This window comes from Atractosteus spatula, chromosome 12 (assembly GCF_055471065.1).
Source record: "Atractosteus spatula isolate fAtrSpa1 chromosome 12, fAtrSpa1.hap1, whole genome shotgun sequence".
Classification (NCBI taxonomy): Eukaryota; Metazoa; Chordata; class Actinopteri; order Semionotiformes; family Lepisosteidae; genus Atractosteus; species Atractosteus spatula.
In genome coordinates this window covers 38,585,359-38,605,401 of record NC_142717.1, presented here as the reverse complement: position 1 = coordinate 38,605,401, position 20,043 = coordinate 38,585,359, and the positions used below count along the sequence as shown (strand labels likewise).

The window sequence follows — 20,043 nt, the reverse complement described above, 5'->3', positions numbered from 1 at the left end:
TGATGTTCCTATCGCCATGGAATGAGGTAACTAGGTGATGTGCTGTGTAGGGTTTGCACCAGACATACTGTAACTTGTTTTTTAGCGGTGGCTTCTTTTTTGCCACTCACCCATACAGGCCAGGTCCGTGTGGTGACGTGGATGTTTGCAATGTATGAACAGTCACTCCCATCTCAAAAGCAGGATCTCTCAAGTCATTGTGGGCTTCTCAGTGGCATCCATAATCAGGTTATGGTTATACCCCTCTGCTCAGTTTGGAAGGGCAGGATGGTCTGGGTAGTGTCTGGGTGGTATGATGGTACGATGCTCATTCCAGCACCACTTTGTTCCTGGCTCATTGCCAAAGCTCTTTGGTCTTCATGGTGTATCACGCAGTGCATGTTGTGCTGTGAAATTCAATATCTGTCTGAGGGAACTTGCAGAGACAGACAAATTTACTTCCAAGTCAAGTTAATCCAGTTTGATTATACACAGACAGAGACCATTACACTAATTTTGTGGCCTTTTAAAATGATTCTTTTGCACCTGAACTCATTTAGGGTTGCTGTAAGCAAAGGCTATAAATAGTTAAGCAATTGAGAATCATCCGATGTTCTTCAAAAAACGTTGTATTTTCTTGCTTAGAAGTCTGATGTTTTTATTTGGATTTTTTCTCTATCTAAACCCTTTAGATAAAGGGCTAGAAACAGTACAATGACTGGTTACTGTTAGATTTTCATTAGTAGAGTCTGAGAGAGCTTTTGATGACACCTAGTAAATGGTAGATAAGGCAGCCAAGTCCTACAGTTGGTTGCAGACTGTTTTTGTTTTGCACTGCACTTGCCACGCTTCCAACGCCAGCTCCATGGACTTCTGAGATCCAGCTGGATCATAAAGAGTTAATCTTCAGTGCTTTTCTCTCCATTTGTGTTCTGTTTCAATGAAAAGGTACAGCATAGACTCTTTGAATTCAGTGCATTGTTTGTGCAATACACCTTAATTGGGCTTTTGTCATCTCCTACTGTAAAAGTTGGAAGCTTGTTTTCCTTTCAGAAAGAATTAGAGTCCTGGAAAACTGGTTTTAGATCCAGAGTTGCTTCTAGGCAGTAGTTAGTTTCTTTGTGCACTGTTTTGAGCATGGATTTTGATTAATTTGGATAGTGCAGCTCTTTGTTGAGTCAGGCAAGTGAAAGATGGTGATGCCCAGCGTGTGCTCGGTTTATTTTTCTTGCTCGGTGCTCTTGCCTGCAGGTCCAGCTGCTCTACGAGCTGTTCCACAGCTGGAATACGACGTGGACCAGGATCCAGAAGCGAGGCATCCTCCGCCAGGCCGCGCGGTTCCCCGAGCCGCCTGCGGGGGCGGCGCCCTCGTCTCCCGTGAGGAGCAGCGCTGGCACGGCGCAGCCCGACACCAGCACCTGCAGCCCCTCGGCCGACTTCGGCTCTCCCACCGAGGTGAGTGCGCTCCGCGGTGCCCGGGCAGCAGGCTGCACGCTGGCAGCCTCGGTGCTGAGCTCCTGTGGTTTGGCCCTGCAGCGGATCAATCCCAGAAGCCGAAGGGAGCCAGAATCAAAAATGTAAACAGGATTCATGCTTGAAGTACATCCATTATTATAAACAAAAGGGTTTTCATTCCACTTAAAATTATACAAAAGCTAAAAGCTTGTGCACGGGGCCTTATGCTGTAACCCGATTGGCGTTTCTCAGCAGAAGCAGATAATCCTAACGTGAATGTTTGTAAAACACATTTTTAAGCTAAAAATCTCTTGTCATCTAGTGTGTAATTGTGCTTGTGCTTTTTATTATGCTCTGTACGTCTGGATTACGTAGTTTTGAATATAAATCTGGAGATCCTCTCTCTTCTTCTGAAGTTATTTTTCTAGGATCACATTTAGAACTTTTTAAAGTTAAGCTAAAACTAGAAGCTTGCGTCTGACTTTTATGAACTGATGTGTTCACTGTACAGTGTCCCAATAATTCTTATATAATTTTTCTGTGTTTGTGTGTTCATTAAGCAAACGACAGGGAGAGTTTTGATTTAAAAATCACTTTGGTTATAGAAAAAATAGTAAATCTGAAACACCAAAAGCTATACATTTTACAATTTAGATTGCAATCTAGGGAATTTAACCCACGATGTAAAGAACTTGGAAATATGTTGTGTATTTTAGTTAATATATCTAATATTTTTGAAAAGGAGGTTATGTCACTCTAGATATGAACTTGTCACTACCTAGAGTGACACATGCTGGAGAGCTGGAACTTTCTAACCTCTCTATCTCTCTTAACATCTCTAGAAATATTACAGATGCCTTCAAAGTATAAATCTGTTTGAAACTTTTTTTTAATTAGGGTAACCTGCACACAGTTTAATATATAAAACTACCTTTAAAATAAAATCTACCTGTTAAGAACAGTTAGGTTCAAAACACTTGGGCACAGTGTGTGTTTAATCTTACAGTTATAAAGGTAATTATGAATGGGAAGTATGTATATTTACACATTTATTTACAAATCTAATTATAGAAACAGATATTTGATCAAATAATATTTGTTTAGCCTTAAGGAATGGATATTAATAAAAGAAAAAAGGATTTAAACATTAAGAAAGCTGTCAAATACAACAGTGGGACATTTTACCCCCTCTGTTTTATACATACAGTAGATTGCATAATAATGAAATATAATATACTGTGGATATTTGAGCATCTTAGTTCTTAGGTAGTGATGCTGTGCTAACTGGAGGTGAAGTTATCTGACGCTAGACAAGCGTCCCATGTTGTGTCGCCTGTGGTACCGACAATCACAAACACAATAATACTCCTCACCCTGAGTCACGGTAGTAACAGACATAGGTACTGCAGGCTATGACAGCCCACTTGTCAGTGTTTACTTACTGTAAGTGCACACAGTGGTAGAAGTGTTTAGTCCATGGGGAAACTGCAGTGATTGAGCAAGAATGCAGGAGCTGTTTTGATAAGGTTCTGCAGTGGTGAAGCCAAAACACCCCTCCCCACACACACACTCACACTCATGCTCTTTGGCATTTCCCAGCCTGCGATCTGTGGGTCTGTGTGCTTCTCTCTGACGAGCAAAGACCAATTCTGCAAGGAAAACAAGCTCTGCCCTTTTGTCAGTTTACTGAGCTTGGTGGAGGAATTAAAGTGTATGCTTTAGGTCTTGGCGAAAGTAGGTGTGGGAAAGTAGCTGAGCTCCGGCTGTTGGCTCAATGTGTTAGAAACTGGTAGAAGTTGCAGATAACATCTGCGGTTTTTTGGTACCGCCTCAGCAGGACCAGGAGGTTCGGTTTGACAAGGGGGGCCCATATTTTAAACTGTGGTTTCTTTCATTATTTAGACTCTCAGTGTCCCAGTGGCTTTAATGATCCAATCATCCTATTGCTAGCCTCATCTGCAGCATCAGATCTGTTAGATCATACCTTTTAGGCACAGCTATTTGAGTATTTTAATTTTTTTGATCAAAGTTTAGATAATCAACATTCAGGGACAGCTTCCTCTCAAACACAGTACATAGTCCTGCACTAAAAGGCATTTGTGCATCAGTTTGTGTTCCTTCACATTTTGATAGACTTGTCAGAACTCTTTGGTTTTTATTAATTGTCTTCCAAAAGGGCTTCAATTGATTTTTTTTAGCTTTCCTAGCCTTGCAGTTGCAGCTTTTTTGAAACATTTCGTACTGGCTGGATTTTAGATTTTGCCTGAAAGGTTTACTTAACTGTCAGGAATTTAAGTTCTGCAGGAACAATGTACACCATATCCAGTAACTGAATTTCAAAGTAAAAATGTTCCAGATAAAAAAAAGTTTGTTGTGTGAAAGTGGAGATGTCCTTCAAATAAATTCACTTTTCAGTTTTTTTCTTAGAAACACAATGTGTTTTATTCAGTCATCTTCTCCATCTCTGACAAATTAACAGTTACACACTCCTTATTGCATTCATTCATCCAGTCAGTTAATCATTGTTATTTTACAGAGACCCTTTTCATCACAGACAGACACTCAAAAGTGCTTTACTAAGCCATTATAATATTACATGACCCTACAGATTTGAATCTGGCCAGTGATTTGTGATTTGTAACCTGATTTGTAAATAAAGTACTATAAAATCATCTTTTTACAGAGGGTGCAACAGATTTGTAGATGTGTTTCTCGGCAACCAATTACTAAAAACTCAGAATGGCTTAAGCACATTCACGGACAGCCTGAAATCAAGACACATTAAATCAGAATTTATTTGACCTTTATTCACACATTGTAACACATGACCTTCAGGGGGAAAACATGGGAATGAAAACCTAGAAAAATGGGTTGGATACTGTAAGTGCACACACTCTTGTGTTAGTACTTGGTGGAAGTACCTTATGCTTGAATTACAGCTGTAATTCCGTTTGGAGAGTTCTGCAGTACCAATGCAGCACACCGAGATTTAGCAGTGTTTGCCCATTCCTTGTGTGTCTTGATTTTAGGCTGTTAGGACACAATATGTGTTGCTTTGGAAAGGGTGTGTAGACTTTCTATAGACTCTGTATGTACAATATATTTGTGTAAACATACAGTAATTTCTCATTTACCACATTTTTCATTTTGCCCATTTTTGATTTAGAAAATAAGATTTTAACTGTTGTGAACGAGTGGCCATTCTGCCCACCAAGCCGGTTTGGTAGATAGTAACTAATTGATCTGAGGATTTAATCCAGCTGTTTCTTGAAAGAAGCAACACTTTAGGCTTCAGTAACGCAGCTGAGTAGCTTGTCCAATATATCCACAACACTTTGTGTAAAGAAGAACAGTACCTCCTTTTTCCAGAAGAAAGTGCACTTCCAAGGAGTGTCCACTTGTGACCTCTAATTTTTGTTTCATTGCAGTTACTGGAGTATTAAGTATTGCCCTTTAAATTCTCATCATCATATTAAAGTATGGTTGTGTTACGCATCTGTTTTCCTTTTAAAAATGTGTAATAAGAAAACCACAAAAGGTTTTTAATGGAATGGTTGATAACCGTGTTGCCACTGTAATACTCATGAACTATGCGTTTTCCTGGTTTAAGCTCTGACACAGTATACTGTATAATTAACAGGATGGTTTTTAAGCAGCTTATGGAAAAACACCATGTACTATAAAATACGGTATTGTTTGTTTGCAGCTTTTGCTTTATTGGCCAATTTGATTTATGTTTGGAAAACAGATCCTTGAACAAAAAAAAAACTTCACAGATGCTGTCATAAAGAAACTCTTGCCAAACCCAGTAATGAGCTAAGAGCTTGCTCTGCAGCATCCTGCACTTTTCTTATGTTGGAAAATAAGAACTGGGAGTTTGTTTTGTTCGGATTTATGCTCTCAAAGCTGTCATATCTGCAGTCAAGGCTTCTAAATAAAAACAGCTTCTCTGGAGAAAACACGGTGACCTTAAGGTTAAAGCTGTTAATGACTCTAAGCAAGGCTAAACTCATAGAGAGCTTTTAGCTAATTTGACTGCAGAATACCTTTCTCGGCTTTTATCAGTCTAGATGCATATTTCTGGGTTTCTTGTTTTGTTTACTTGCTCTGCTTCCGGTTAATCGTTCATCTTGCGCACAGTACATCATCCGTCCCTTCTCACCCTGGTGTTGAACATCGGCTTCGCGTGGGGCTTGACCACTGCCATCCGCACTCTACCATGGAGCTATTCCAGCAGACTCTTGTAAATAGCGACTATTGTTGAGCTGTTGTAAACTGGCACAGAGGGTTTAGCTGGGTGGCTGTGTCTCTGACATCACTGGACACTACTGTTTCCTCAAATGGCTTTCGTTTGTGTAACTAAAGGGAACTTAATCCCCATAAAATGAATCCCAACTTACTCACCCTAATTCAAGACTGGGCAAGGCTCTGGAAGAGATGACATTTTATGTAGACAAGTGTAATACATTACATGCTGGTAGCAAGAACTTAACCTTTAAGTATAAAATGGCAAACACTAAGCTTAAAGAGCCTACTTTTTTTTCTTCTTTTAACCCACCTCCAACCCCCCACCCCACCTCAACTTTGGAGGACTAATTTTTTTTTCTTCTTTCTCTTTTTCTCACTCTTAAGCTTTTTTCCTTTTTTTTCTTATTAGACAAAAATGCTTCCATTCACAAAAAATAATGAAAACACAACAAGCAAAAAAAAAAAGATTAATTCACAAACTTCCTACTGATTTTCTTAACATCCAGTGCCATTCAAGTACTGTATGTCTCTAATGGGCCCCAACCATTCCTATGCTCATTAAGTTTCCCCTGTAAATAACATGAAACCTTTTCAAATTTAACTTGTGATGCAGCCTCTTTAATCCATTCTTTGTACAGTATGTCGGTCCTGTACTGTCCACCCATTTTCGCAATATTCTTTTTCTTTTTGCAATAATACAGAACGTCAGGAAAGTATTTTTATATTAAATTCCTGCTTTAATCTTTGATAAATCACCAAGGACACATGTAATGCAAGTACAGGTAAGTGGAATTGAGATATTTAGGTACCTGAGAGCTTTCCCCACTGTGGAGGTCCAGAATACTGTATGTGCTGACAACACCACAATAAGTGCAGTAGTGATCCTTTATGTGTGTTACATTTTGAACGCATTCCTGTATTATGCCTACTACTTATGAAAAAGACTTACTGTAGGTATTTATCTTAGCTAGTCCTGTTCAAACACTTTTTTTTGCTGTCTGCCCTCCTGTGTGTGACGTTGTTCTTCATTAACTGCTTTTATAGGGGGATTCTCTACAAACTGGAGACGACTCCCCTTTCTCAGACACCGTCACCTTGGAGCAGAAGACGAGCAGTTTTGGTGGAGCAAGCGGGCGGGTCAGCCTGTGGATGCAGTGGATGTTGCCGAAAGTCACAGTGAAGCTGTTTGCTCCAGATCCTACAACTAAGAGGACGGGTAATGTTCTGCTCGGGGGCAGACCGTTTCTAACAGCCGCGGTGGTGCAGAGGCTAGCGCTGCTGCCTCGCAGTGCGGGGGCCCGCGGATCACGTCCTGACCTGGGGTGCTGTCTGCGTGGAGTTTGTTTGTCCTCCACGTGCTCACACGAGTTTCTCTGGATGCTCCGTTTTCCTCCCACCGTCCAAACACATACTGTATCAGTATGGTTATTTGGCTGCTGGGGAAATTGGCCCCAGTGAGAGTGTGTGCATCTCTGTGTCTGTATCTGATATACAGCCAGTCCATCGCGTACCCTGCCATAGCACCTGTTGGTTGGTGGGATAGGCTCCAGCTAGGAGGAGATTTACAGTACAAAAGCGCCAGATAGGAATTAAATTCTAAAGTGTCTTCTTGCAGTTCCGAGAGGTAAGAAAAGGACCTGAACAGGTCATTCTGAAGCAGGAGCACAGAAGATGCAAGAAGCACCTGCTTCTTGATAAAATGGTCAGGTTTGCCATACTGTAAAGCGTTTTTCTTCCTCTTCCTAAGGGAGCGTAATGCCCCTTTTCCTCAAAGTTGAGGTACGAAACTACTGGGTGGTGGCAGAGGAGTGTTCGTGATTGTGGTTCGAGGCAAAGCACATGTGAGCAAAGCCATACAAAAAGTTGTTTCTGCTAAGCTTGTAGAAAGGTCACAAACTGGCAAATCAGGGCAGATAATTTAGGACAGCTGAGAAGTAAATAGACATCCTGCCCAGAAATTAATCTCCTTTCTGTCATTGAGTATGGTGTGTCAGCCCATCTCTATAGTAAATGTATTCTGCGTAATAAGTCAGTTGTATTATGTTTCTAGGGCCCTGACGTCCTGGCCTTTATACGAATGTAGCAGTAGTCATATGCGTAGTCATCTCTGTACACTAACATTCCCATTGGGGATGCACTTGTGTTTATAGGGTAAAAGAAAGAAAAAATTAGAAGCAAGTAACGTGGCAATAAATTTACCAAGAAGCAACGTCTCCTTAAATGATTTAGTGCAGTGTTGAAAGGAAAGCTTTACCTTTAATGGGTTTGTATAATATTTAGCATCTGCCAACCAGATCATTGAGCTTTAGTGCTTTAAATGGAACTTTGTGAGGTTATGTTTTGATTTAGGAGCATCCTAAGTAGGAATTACATAGGATTTATGCTAATATTTGCCATCTGAGTTGCTAGGTAAATCTACCACTGATACAGTGTTCAAGGCATTAATGAGTGATCCAAGCAATATCTCATGCCTGTTAAAATCTGCAAGGATGATATTAATACTAGAGCTATGGCGTGATAAGCAGATTGATTCAAATTCATAAATAATTCAAACTTAAAATGTTAAAAGGAGGATCCTATAGTACTCTATGATTTATGTTATAAACATTGAGTACAGCCAGCATAGCATTACACCATTATTTATGACCTGTCGTGGGTCTGTGCCGTACTGTTGTGAAGGACTGTAGTGTATAGTACTTATTTTTTGTGCAGTTTGCTGTGGCCCTTTTCGTTTGCAAACTGTAGCATTTGAGGTAGCAGAGGTGTAGCTTGCTGTGTTACCCTAATCCCCTCCACTCATATCAAAGCTGATGCAATTTCTTTCTTATAGCCCACTGCCATGGTGGTGCTACAGTGTTGCAATTCCAGCCGCTTTTACAAAAGGCGTTCTTGGCACACTAGGACATGTTTTACTCTCTGGAGAGGGGACTCTAACATTTTGAAGGGAATAGCATATTTTTCAGTTTATAAAATCACGCTGGTGTCTGTTGGATGAACGGATCCGTCTGCAGTTCGATCACACAGAGATACTGACCTGCACAGTTAAATGCATGTGGTACCTTTTCAGTTTTAAATTTGTAAACTTAATTTGTTAACATTCGCATGAGAATTATGTATTAATTTAGTGTGATGTATTCATGCAGTGTCCCTGTAAATCAATCTTTAAAACACCCACTTACAGTGTGGAAAAATATTACTTATGTTACTCATATTCATATTTTTGTACATGTCAATATATCATTCTTAAAATTATAGTTCTTCATTGGTCCGAATTATCTATGTAATTAATACGTGAGGAGCTTAATTGTAAGAAACAAAGAAAAACTAGTTTGTACTGCTTGTACATGACAGTGTTAAATATAGTGTTAAGTGTTAAATGTAATCCTCACGCCGTTACAATTTAGATTGTGTGACAAAGCTTATTCAGTGCTCTGTTCCATGTGAAGGAGTACCAGGGTCTGTTGTTTAAGCACTCACATGCTGTTATCAGGAGGTCGTGGAGCTTGAGTTACACCATTTATTAAAGACGGAAAAGGGAAGATTGCTGTCTAATAATTCATCTGTAAACAGCCCCTAGCTCTTAACAACAAAGATGTCTGTAGTGAAATATAATATTATGCTGTTTGCAGACTGAATTCCATTTTACTTATCAATCTGATATCAATTATGACTGAAATCTAAGGATCCACGCAGCATACAAAGCAAATGCTGATGCAACGCTGTTCTGAACACGTGTTGCAACGTGGTGACCTGGGCAGCATGCTGTGTGTTCAGAACAGCGCATGATCCTGGCATGTTCAAAGCCATGTGGCGAAGAAGCGTCAGCAAAGCATCTCTGTGCCCATGACCCCTCCTCAATGAGCGTTTGCAAGTGGGGCATTCTTCAAGTATCTCCTGGTTTGTATGGATCAGTATATTCTAAAGCTCTAGTGTTCAAGTTCTTTTTTTTTCTCTTGTAACCCTTTCAAGGTACTGTATATCATTGTTCCTGTCTTGCCTACCTTATTTTGCAGAGACCTGTGTGATCAGTGAACTGGAAGACCTCAGTGCCTCAGTGGATGTTCAAGATGTTTACACCAAGATAAAATGTAAAGTGGGCAGTTTCAACAGTGATCACTATAAAAAGAGGTAAACGTCCAGATATTTTTTCCAACAGATTTTACTTTTAAGAATTCTTCCCCCCTGCCCCCCCCCGCCCCCAATGGCAACCAGTAAAATACAGAAATAAAATTATTATTAGTATAGAGGAGTGATGAGGGCTCTCGAGTCATCACCAGAATGTTGTGGGTTCAAATCCACATGTGGGGAGCGGCTGCTGTAGGGGCTGAGCTCTTGTTCAAAGTACTTCGCTCCCATTGCTCTGGTAAAATACCTAGTTGTATAACTGAGTACAAACGTTTGTCCAATTAATTAGTCAGCCAAATCAGTCAGGAGGATCAAACTGCTTCCCCTCGTTTCTAACCCTTCTTATGTTCTTAAAAACATTTCTCTCCTCAAGATCCACCTCACCTGCCCCCCAGTGGATAGTGGAGTCCCACCTACAGCTGCGCCAACATCAGACCCTTCACATACCTTAGTACTGAGGCTTAATATTCATCCAGTAAACCAGTAGACTGCCATGTTTAAACAGGCCCATTCTGACAGGAGCAAAATGGATTCATTTTCCTGGTTCTCTTCAGCTCTTTTTTTTTTTAAGAGCTGTTTTGGAAAGCGCGTCAAAATGTTTCTATATTCATTTTCATGAAGACATAACGCACAGAATCAAAATGACTCATGACTGAATGTCCTCACGTCTCTTGTCAACCAGCTCCACATGTCACCCAGTGGGCCTCATCAGTGAACTATCCAAAAATACCAGAGTTTAAGTCACTGAGTTCAGCTTGTCAGCACCTGACTGCAGCATTTAATGACTGGGGTTTCTAAGGCAAAACGAGAAGATTCCTCAGCACAGTTGCATGTTTCTTTTTGGTGAATTTACTTTTCCCGCATGCACTGGGGCATTAGTATTATTGCCATCAGTGCTACCTTAATGAGTCTGAGTCACATTCACAATTTAGATTGCAGACCTAAAGGAAATGCACAGCTCTGCTCTGCTTGGGATTAGAAAATGTTCATTCACGTCTTCACTGGCCACTGGCTCAGTAAGGCATCATGTGTATAAGGCCTTTCGTAATGGAATAGCGCATTGGGCACTCAGCATTAAAAAGTAATTATTAAATTGTAATTGCATGGAGTCAGAAAATGCTATTAAAGTTGTTTAGTATAGTGCATGTGGTACGTCAGTTCTTTCAGATAATCAGACACCAGTGTGAAAGTATGTCTAGTGACAGTTCACCCTTATTTGCTCCTAAAAGCAGCTCACACAAATGAAATCTGATGGCTTCCAGCTGTTTCACAAATGTTTCAGAAATAATTGTCTAAAGGGATGGGAGGTCTTCGTGTAGCAAGAGAGCACGTTAAAAGAGAACAGACATTACCAGGACTGCTTGGGCGATTGAACTCCCATTCCTGCTGAAGGGAATGTTGTGGGCAGGGCAAGCTTACAGTCGAGCATACAGAACTGAGAGGAGTTCATAAGCATCCTGTGATGAAGCAGGGTTCTCTGTGTAAAATCCTGCAAATATACCGTCCATGTTGTTTCCTCCTCACGTATTCCTCTGCTTGGTATTGATTTTATAAATACGCAGCAGAGTTCCATAAGGACACTATTTTATGGTACCAGTTAAGAACCGTGACGGTTCTGTTTAATATCAAGAGTGACGGGATTTTTAAGGAGGGTTAAAATGACCACCACGAATGGGTCTGTCATCGATGTCCTGTGTCAGGTATGTGTTAGAAGGTCTTGCGTTTGCAGGGAGAGAATGTTAGTCTACTGGGGGTTCTCAGGGGTCTGTTGTGCAGAGGTCAGAGCTTTAAGAATGAAGTGGGCTGTTGGTTAGGTTTTCGCTTCAGTCTCGGAAAATAATCCAGAGGGGGCATGGTAACATTATTCCAAACATTTCAGTCCAAGAAGCTGCATCAAGCAGCAACCACTGAAGGTACAGCCAAGCTGAGAGGAGTCATCCCCCCCCCAGGGCTGTGTCAGCTGATAGTTTCCATGGATTTAGGACTCTGTTTAGAAAAGCAAATTAGGGACATCTCATGATGCCAAAGAACTAAGCCGTGATAATAACCCAGGAAGATTGTTTTGGCTCAGTTGGGGGGTTTGGATTTCACAATATTTGTTTAAAATTAGGAAATCTAAAAATAACGTCAACAATGACAACGTATCAGAAACTACAAATGCACAGATCACGGAGACAAGATGAGCTGGACATTGTCTTTTCCAGGCCAGGTGAAGGCTGGCAGACAGGACATAATGAAGGAGTCATTCTGCAGTGCAAGGAAAAACCAGTGGTGAGGCTTTTGTCGAGTGGACGTGCCATGTGAAATACTGTCCAAATCTGGGGCATACATTTCTATTTACCCTGGAGAGCTTAGGAACTTTTGCCTGCAGGATCTAAAGCTAGAATAAGGAACAGTTACCATTCCTCGCTGTAAACATCGAATACAGCTTGTTCTGATAGTCCCTGCAGTCATTTTCCTGGGCTCTCTGGTGGTTTTGATTGGGATTCTAATCAAATCAGGTGACGTTTCTCTCTGTGTTCGAAAACCTACGATCTGTCAGAGCCCTCTGGGTGGCCTTATTCTGTTTGCCCTAGTGCTGTGTATTAAATTTGAACTGGTTGAGTGTGTAATCACCCGCTGATTACCGTCATTGGATTTCAGACAAAAGCTGAATCAGTTGCTGTTGAGCCAGTGTAGGCTGACCGCAGCATAAGGCCATTCATAAGGTGGTTCTTGCAGCTGCTTGCAGCTAGCTTTATTTTGCAAAAATCTGCATATCTGTCAATATCCATCTTACTGCTCTTTGTTGCTTTCTTCCCCCCCCCCCTCTGTTTTCCCACATCTTTTACCTGCCCCCACTTCAGCCTAGAGGAAGGCCAGCGCTCTCTGGGCCATTTCGGAGGGGTGCTCCTCTCTTGCACTGACAAGCTGAATAGACATACCATGCTGGTCCGACCCGTCAGCAAGCAAGACCCTTTCAGCCATTTCTCTGGCTTTTTCCCTCCTGTAAGAAGCCACATTTGTTTCAGATTACCACATGGAGCTCCCATTAACTTTGCAACGCCTTTTAAGCATGTCCTTCTCTTGCCTGTTCAACTACTATGATATGTGCAAGGTTCCCTGACTGTTCAACGTTTAGACCGTTGCAGAATTCCCCGTTTCCATTCCAGGCTGTATCTTTATGACGTCCCAGTACTAACACTAAGAAATATGTACAAGTTTGGGAATCCATGCCTATGTGCTGTAGCAAAAGTAGATTGTCCTGCGCTGTATTCAGTTTTGCAAATGGACGGTTCTGATCGTTTTATATTTCCATACCTAACTTTTTGTGCAATATAAATATAATTTGAATCTGCTGCTTGTTCAGATGTAAGGCAAAGTTAATGAAAGCTCTTGCAGACAAGATCTATTGGTGTTAGGTTTCCTTGATGTATATCCCGTCCTTTAAAGTATGAAATCCCTGTTCTACGCTAAATTATTCTTGTTGCCATTTTTTAATCAATATGGGAATTGCTTTCCCAAATCAGTCTCTTCAATGCTGGTTCTCCATAATAAGTTATTAATCTTGGTAATTAATAATATAATGCTCTATTGGCTGTGAAAAGGGAGAACTTTTATTCTCCCATGAGGGAGTACTCATGGTGTTACACAGTAAGTGAGGACTAAACCAGAAACATTAAAAATATTGTTTAATAATAATAGAAAATGGCAGAATCACAGACATAAGCCTGAGAAATAATCTTGAAGAGACTGGTTTTGGCAGAGCAGGTACTGTAACTGATACCGATAATTAACAGCTTATTCTGTATGATCTGGAAGTGAAAAGTAATAGTTCGACATCAGTTTCTGTCATGCAGCGATTTAAAGCAAATTTATCGCCTAATAACGCTGAGTTAGGGAAAATAGGAAATGACCTTTAAAACAGCATGTGTGCGCTTTGAGCTCGAGCTTAGCTAACAACGTACTGTACGGACTGACTGATAGCGTAGGGTGTTCGCGGTGCCGCCGTTTTGAACAGCATGGTTTCGCTTTCACCCGCAGACCGCCGCGAAAGTGCTGGAAGTGTCCCACCAGCAGCACGGCTTTCTGTCGATAACCTACACCCAGGCGGTGACCAAGAACGTGCGGCACAAGCTGACCTCGCGGCAGGAGCGCGGCGCGCGGGGCCCGCCGAAGCTGTCGGAGGGCCTGGCCGACGGCTCCCCTCAGTACCTGCGCGAGATCCTGCTCACCGCCCAGCCCTTCGACGTCGTGCTGTCCTGCCCGCTGCTCGCCGCCGTGGCCGGCGTCTTCCAGGTCAAGCTCCCCAAGAGGCAGGGGGACAAGGGCAAGTCCGGAGGGCAGCCCATGAGGACTCACACCCTGACCTCCCACAGCCTCCCCCTCATCTACATCAACACCAGCGTCATCCGCGTCTTCTTCCCCAGCGCACAGGAACAGGAGCCCCTCACAGGTGAGGATCAGGCAGTCTCAGTCACATACAGTATGCTCAGTTCTCAGCTTGCTTCTTAACACCCCCTGCATATACCATTGCCCAAGTCCAGGCTGTGTGCAGAAAGCTTATGATTATCTTAACGCTATGTCTTGTTTCCTTTATTTAACAATGCATTAATGCTACACTTGACCAAGAAGGAGGCGTGGAACTGCAACAGGGTGTAGTTCTCAAGCATTTCATTGTCTGGTGTCGATTTTGCTTCTCCCATACTCAGCACACAGTGCCCGGCGGAGCATTTTTTTTTTTTGTTGTGGTTTCATGTCTTCTCAAAGATACTCGGCTTCCAGAGCAACGTATAATTTACTGAACTGAAATATGGAGGCCCACATTCTGTGTGTAGTTCACAGCGCATTGAAATTGGTTCTGATTGTTTACATTCCTTGGATCTGGTCCTTGCCTGTACTGTTACTCAGGAATTGCCGAATCCGGAAGCTAGGAAGAAGCCCAAGGGGAGTTATTAACATTCCATACGGTTTGCAAAGCTACAGCATATTCTTGAAGGTGCACATGGTATATTGTTAGTAGCAATTAGTTATATAGCTCTTTTTTAATGGTGTTTTGTTAATAGTTTTCATGTGTTTCCAGAGTGCCACCTGAAGAAAGAAGACACCTTAGTCCTTAAGATTGGCTCTGTGAGCATGGCTCCACAAGCAGATAACCCTTTAAGTAGAACTGCCCTGCGCAAGGATATTTATCAGTAAGTCACCTCTCCTTCCCTCGCTCTGCACTGCCTGCCTTAATACCTTCCATTAAGGAAGTGAGAAGCACGAAGGCATACTCCTGGCTTTGTGAGGCCTCAGAGGTGCCTAAGTGTAGCTATTTTTAGTTTCAAAACTGAATTATTGACCACAATTTGTTTAAAAGTGTCACTAGAAATTTGTCTAGCTTAAAACGTAAGTCACAGTTCATAAAAACAGACATGAGATTATTGCTTCTTTTGTTCAAAGAAAATGTGAGTCAGATGAGAGAAGGCTTTTAAAAGTCTTCAGAATCCAGTGGTAGCTTTTCAGTGTGGTTTGACTCCCCGGGAGTGACGGAATTTTATAAATGACATGTAGGCAGGCATCTGAAATGCAAGACTGTTGATACAAGCCTCAGTGCCATGTGGATCAAAGCTGTGAAGAAAAGCAAACCTCTGAGGAAAATATTCAGCATAAACACATTTTCTGCGAATGCTCATGATCTGGATTGTGTCATGGCTGTTTGGAAACCACACCAATCGTCTATGGGCAGAGAAAACTGGCAAACACATGTAATGAGCGAGATAAAAGTAAGGCATAACGCTTTGTACAGCTGGCAGCGATACCGAACGTGAGGCTTAAATTGACTGTTGACTTTGAGAAGAAAAGGTGTGTGAAAGGAGGTCTATTCCAGCCTTCACTGCTGCGTTAGGTTAATATAAACATATCAGTTTGGGATTTTGCTTTGATTTGGAGGTGGCAACACTGGAGCCTGCCTGGCCTATATCTTGCAGGAACAAGAATGCTACTTACCTTCTCACTGTGCCTCTTTTTCTTCTGTTGCTGAAGTAAATTAAGAGGAGCCTAAAATGTGGTGGTGAGGCTCAGCAGAGAAAAACTCTGTCTTAATCCTTAACATGAAAGTGTTGTATTTCAAATATCGATTTCTTTGAAAGAGAACAGTAGATGTACTGCAGAGAAGTGCTCTTCACCAATGTTTTACAAACAAAACCAGTTCCCACAGGGTCCAAACACTTTATAATTGTTAGATGAGATATTTCATGACAAGTAGATTTTTTAAAAAACAAAGTAGCAACATGCATTATTTATCTTATACCCAACTGATTTTAAAAAGCCAGTTACAGTACATGTTCTTTTTGCATCTTGGTCAGCCACTAAAAGTCTTGCAGTTGCACAAAGGTGGAGGTGGAGGAGTTGGACTCTTAACACCAGTCTGCCTTTGCACCTATCGTTTTATAGTAGTCACAGGCAGCACATACGTATTATGATGTCTTAAGGGGCTGGGGACTGTATTAGGCATACAAACTCTTTGACTAACGACCGACTGTAAGACTTTTATTTTTAAAAATTAAGGCTTCCACAAAACCCAATTAAAACCCAATTTCAAAATTCCAGGTCAAAACATTGTCAAATCCAGAAGACATTACCTGAAAAAGGCTCTCACACAGTCCAGGTTTGATCTACGTAACTCGGGTCCACACAACAAAGATCTTTCACCATTAACTATCAATTCAAAGACGTTTTTTTATCTTTTTCTCCGCAGTCCTCCACGTTCTTTACTCCCTCCTTGCTTTTATCTTGTTGGCTGCCACCCATTCGCCTGTTCGGTACTCTACTTATATAGTCTGACCAGGGAGCACATCTGCTCGCAGTTCTTGTGATCGCTTGATGTCCTTCATCTTGGATCTTTTCATGTCGGCTCCATTCAACCATCTTGGTTGGGGGCATAGGTAGACCTAGAAAGTTAAGTAAATTGTTATTAAAGTATCACCCCTCAATGCCTCTTCCCCTTGTGGCATCACAGTATATAATGCATATTGGAGTTTCGGCATTGACTGGAAGAGAGTCAGTTCTGCAAGCTCCTAATGTGCCTCTAGGGGTCACTGTATCACTGCCAGCAGAGAGCCCAGGTTGACTAATCTCACCCTAATTGAGATTGAGTCTGTCCCTCTAAAATCACCAGCTCAGCAGACCCATTTGCTGCATTAAAGTGGCTGGCTTGGCTGGGGAATGGGATGTGAGCATTTTCAGTGATTTTCGTTCTCCTCTCAGTGCTATGAGTTGAGTCAATGAATTGGGATTTGATTTGAAAAGACCAATTTGAGAGAGAGAAAAAAGAAAAAAAAAATCAGAATCAGAATAGAAATTGTCAGTCTTGCTTGTTAAATTCTTAAATGCTTACAATTCTGCACTGCAGTTGTCATTTAGTACCGACCACATTTTGTTACACAATATGTTTATTTATCATTTTAAAACTATATTGTTTAAAAGGGAAAAAATTAACATTTTTCAAAGCATGGAGTTAATAAAAGATTCATTTGGAACCAATTAACACTTTTTCATTTGATCATAATAAGGAATATCACTTCATAACAGTCTGGGTCCCCTGTGGGTTAAGAGTAGGAATTATGACACGGAGCTTGGTTTTCCCTATCCATCAGCTCGTACAAGGCCGCTGTCAATTTACACAGCTGAAATCATTTTCCTAACTTTAAAAAGATGGAATTTCCAAGTACATGAATGTAACCCAGGGAATGTCCAGCATGCCTTCACTCCCAACTTTCTTGTGGTTAATGTTCTTTGTACAATCTCACAGATCTCATTTTCCGTTGAAATCTTGCTCAAGGAACATTTAATTGAAAGCTTCTTGTAAGCAAAAGACTTGACTAACGAGGAACGCTTTCTGTAATTCATTTCAAACAACTTGGCATCTCTGTCTTTAAAAGACTCAATCATCATGTCTTTGTAGTTGAAATACAACTTGATATAACCAGCGACCTGTTTTAGTCTAGTATGTGTAATATATTATTTTTTCCTTGTGCAGAGCACAGTGATAATTTGACAATACCACTGATGTTTCTGATCCAGATATATTAAATCACTGCAAAATTGTTTCATTTATTGTTCCAATCATTTCTTGTGTTTCTTCAAAGGCAATTACTATGTCTCAGTCTGTTCCGAAAACAGCACATGGGTGTTTAAATGTTTGCTTGAGGATTTTGAAAGCCGTGTATTTTTTTTCCTGTGCTAAACATCAGGCTAAGATAAAAGGGCAAGCCGTTTAATATTTTGTAAATTAAACATTACGTGGTCCGAGAGTGTTCTGCATCATTACTTACTGACTGGAGAAGCTGTCTCCTGTTCAAGTTCAGTTTGTGCTACAACAGGAGGAAGTGATATCAGCAGACCAGCAGGTGGCTCTATTCCCTGTGGCTCATCAGTTTCAAAATTAAATAACCTCTTATAATGCAACATATTGAAACATAGTTTACATATGGAGATGAGAATTAAAATGACCAGTTGCACCACTACATGAGACGAATTTTACATAAATTCAGAGATATTATTAAAATACCTGGACATCACATATAATATATAGTATAGTTTAATGAACTCTGAGGGTTTTACAACAATTAATGTTATTTACAGTATAGCAAATAAATAATTACCAACCTTTAAATAAAGAATATTGAGAGGAGATGGTTAGTTTCAGTGCTTTCATTTTCTTCGTGTAAGAGAAGAAACACATTCAGTGTTACCATACCAGCGTTACCAATGGACACATTTAGCATTACCATAGCACGAATCAGACCTTATCTACTCTTTACATTTACTTGGAACTGTTATGCCTGACACAGGCTTTATCCAGCTGGGATCGTACGGAGGAGGTCTTGTAGCTGGCCTTACAAAATAAAGTTAGCTAATTACTCATTTCACTTTTTCCCAGATTCTTTCCTGATTGTTTTTTTTTTAGGTCCTGGATTTCAGTTTTTAAAATTATGCAAAAATCTGAAAATGTTTGTATCTACAAGAACAAGTCTGTGTCTGTCCAGAAAGTAAAGTGCTCACATTCCTTTCGCTTGTTTACTGCCTGCTGTAGGTGGCCAGAACACTGTCACAATTTCAAAATCACTAAAATCTGAGCACAAGAACATGAAGAATAATGGAAAATAAGTAGTAATTTTTTTTTTTGGAAGAATAACTTCAAGAACTTTAAAGGCACTGTTGCTTTGCCAACCTGTTAACAACAATTTGTTACCAGGTTCGGAAATGCATTAGAAAATGTGGCCCTGCTTGCCAGTCCCCATCACCCAGGCATCTCAAAGATCCATTAATCTAAAGTGACCCTCTGATTAAACAGGGGTAGATGGCAGATCAGACTCATTGAGAAAAGCAAACGAATTATCAGACAGCCAAGCCTATTATTTAGTTAATTATGACTGATCTTGGTTGTAGCCCGGACTGGTCTGGCCAGGATTCACAATTCTCTTTGGGTTTGGAAGGTTGTGTGTGTTCAGAGTTCAGGCAGCTGAAGTGTAGCCCACAGCTCTCTCTCTCTAGTGCAGTTAAATATACATGCAAAACCACCCTTACTGGTTATTAATGGCATTTCTTGGCAGGCTCAAGGAATTTCTTTGTCAATTGATTTTGAACAAGGACTGAAGTATAGAGAAAAAAAAAACAACTTTATAGAGTATGAAAGGATGCCCGACCTGGAAGTTATTTCAACAGCTTGGTTTAAACCTGCCTTACATGACCCTTCCCCTGGCTCAGGGCCTCACTTTAAAATTAAACTAAAAATGGAAAACATAAACAGCCAGTCTTTATTCAGAAACAACGATGCAGACATTATTGAAAAGTATGTGAACAATTTTAATTGTAATGGAGAAGATGCCTCTTAGTAATGGTAATAGTAATTGTTTAGTATCCATTTACTTTAGCTTGGGATTCCCCTTGAAAACAAGCGTGGAAATTAGTTATTCAGCGTCTTGTCTTGAGGGACAGTAGTTTATTTTAATTATAATTGTTATAAGTGCAGTTACTTAATGTGTAACGGAAAATTGTGAAAGGAAAGAAAGTTCAAACTTCCTCTGTTGATGCTCCAATTTTAAATCAGTTTTTCATGCAAATTGTACCTTGGGCTCTTATTTAAATATTAGCAGATGAGGATTTGTCAGCTTTTTAAAAATGGTGCTTAGTTATCTGTTCAGCACCAGGATTTCTCTTACTGAATTACTGTGTAGCACACCTTGCTGAAAAACAAGATGCATTCTTCTG

General features: G+C 40.7%; 1 protein-coding gene across 2 annotated transcripts in view; it reads left to right on the top strand.

Moving 5' to 3' along the window:
• vps13b (vacuolar protein sorting 13 homolog B) overlaps nt 1-20,043 on the top strand; it is a 324,831-nt gene that overhangs the window by 180,689 nt on the left and 124,099 nt on the right. Inside the window, exons 25-30 of one of the 2 annotated variants that reach the window (XM_088929247.1) lie at nt 1,231-1,434; nt 6,727-6,898; nt 9,696-9,810; nt 12,654-12,795; nt 13,831-14,242; nt 14,870-14,981. In XM_088929247.1, the coding sequence (XP_088785373.1) occupies nt 1,231-1,434; nt 6,727-6,898; nt 9,696-9,810; nt 12,654-12,795; nt 13,831-14,242; nt 14,870-14,981 (1,157 nt within the window). Of the gene's footprint in view, nt 1-1,230; nt 1,435-6,726; nt 6,899-9,695; nt 9,811-12,011; nt 12,079-12,653; nt 12,796-13,830; nt 14,243-14,869; nt 14,982-20,043 lie in introns of both variants that reach the window. The other variant, XM_088929248.1, reaches the window with a different exon arrangement.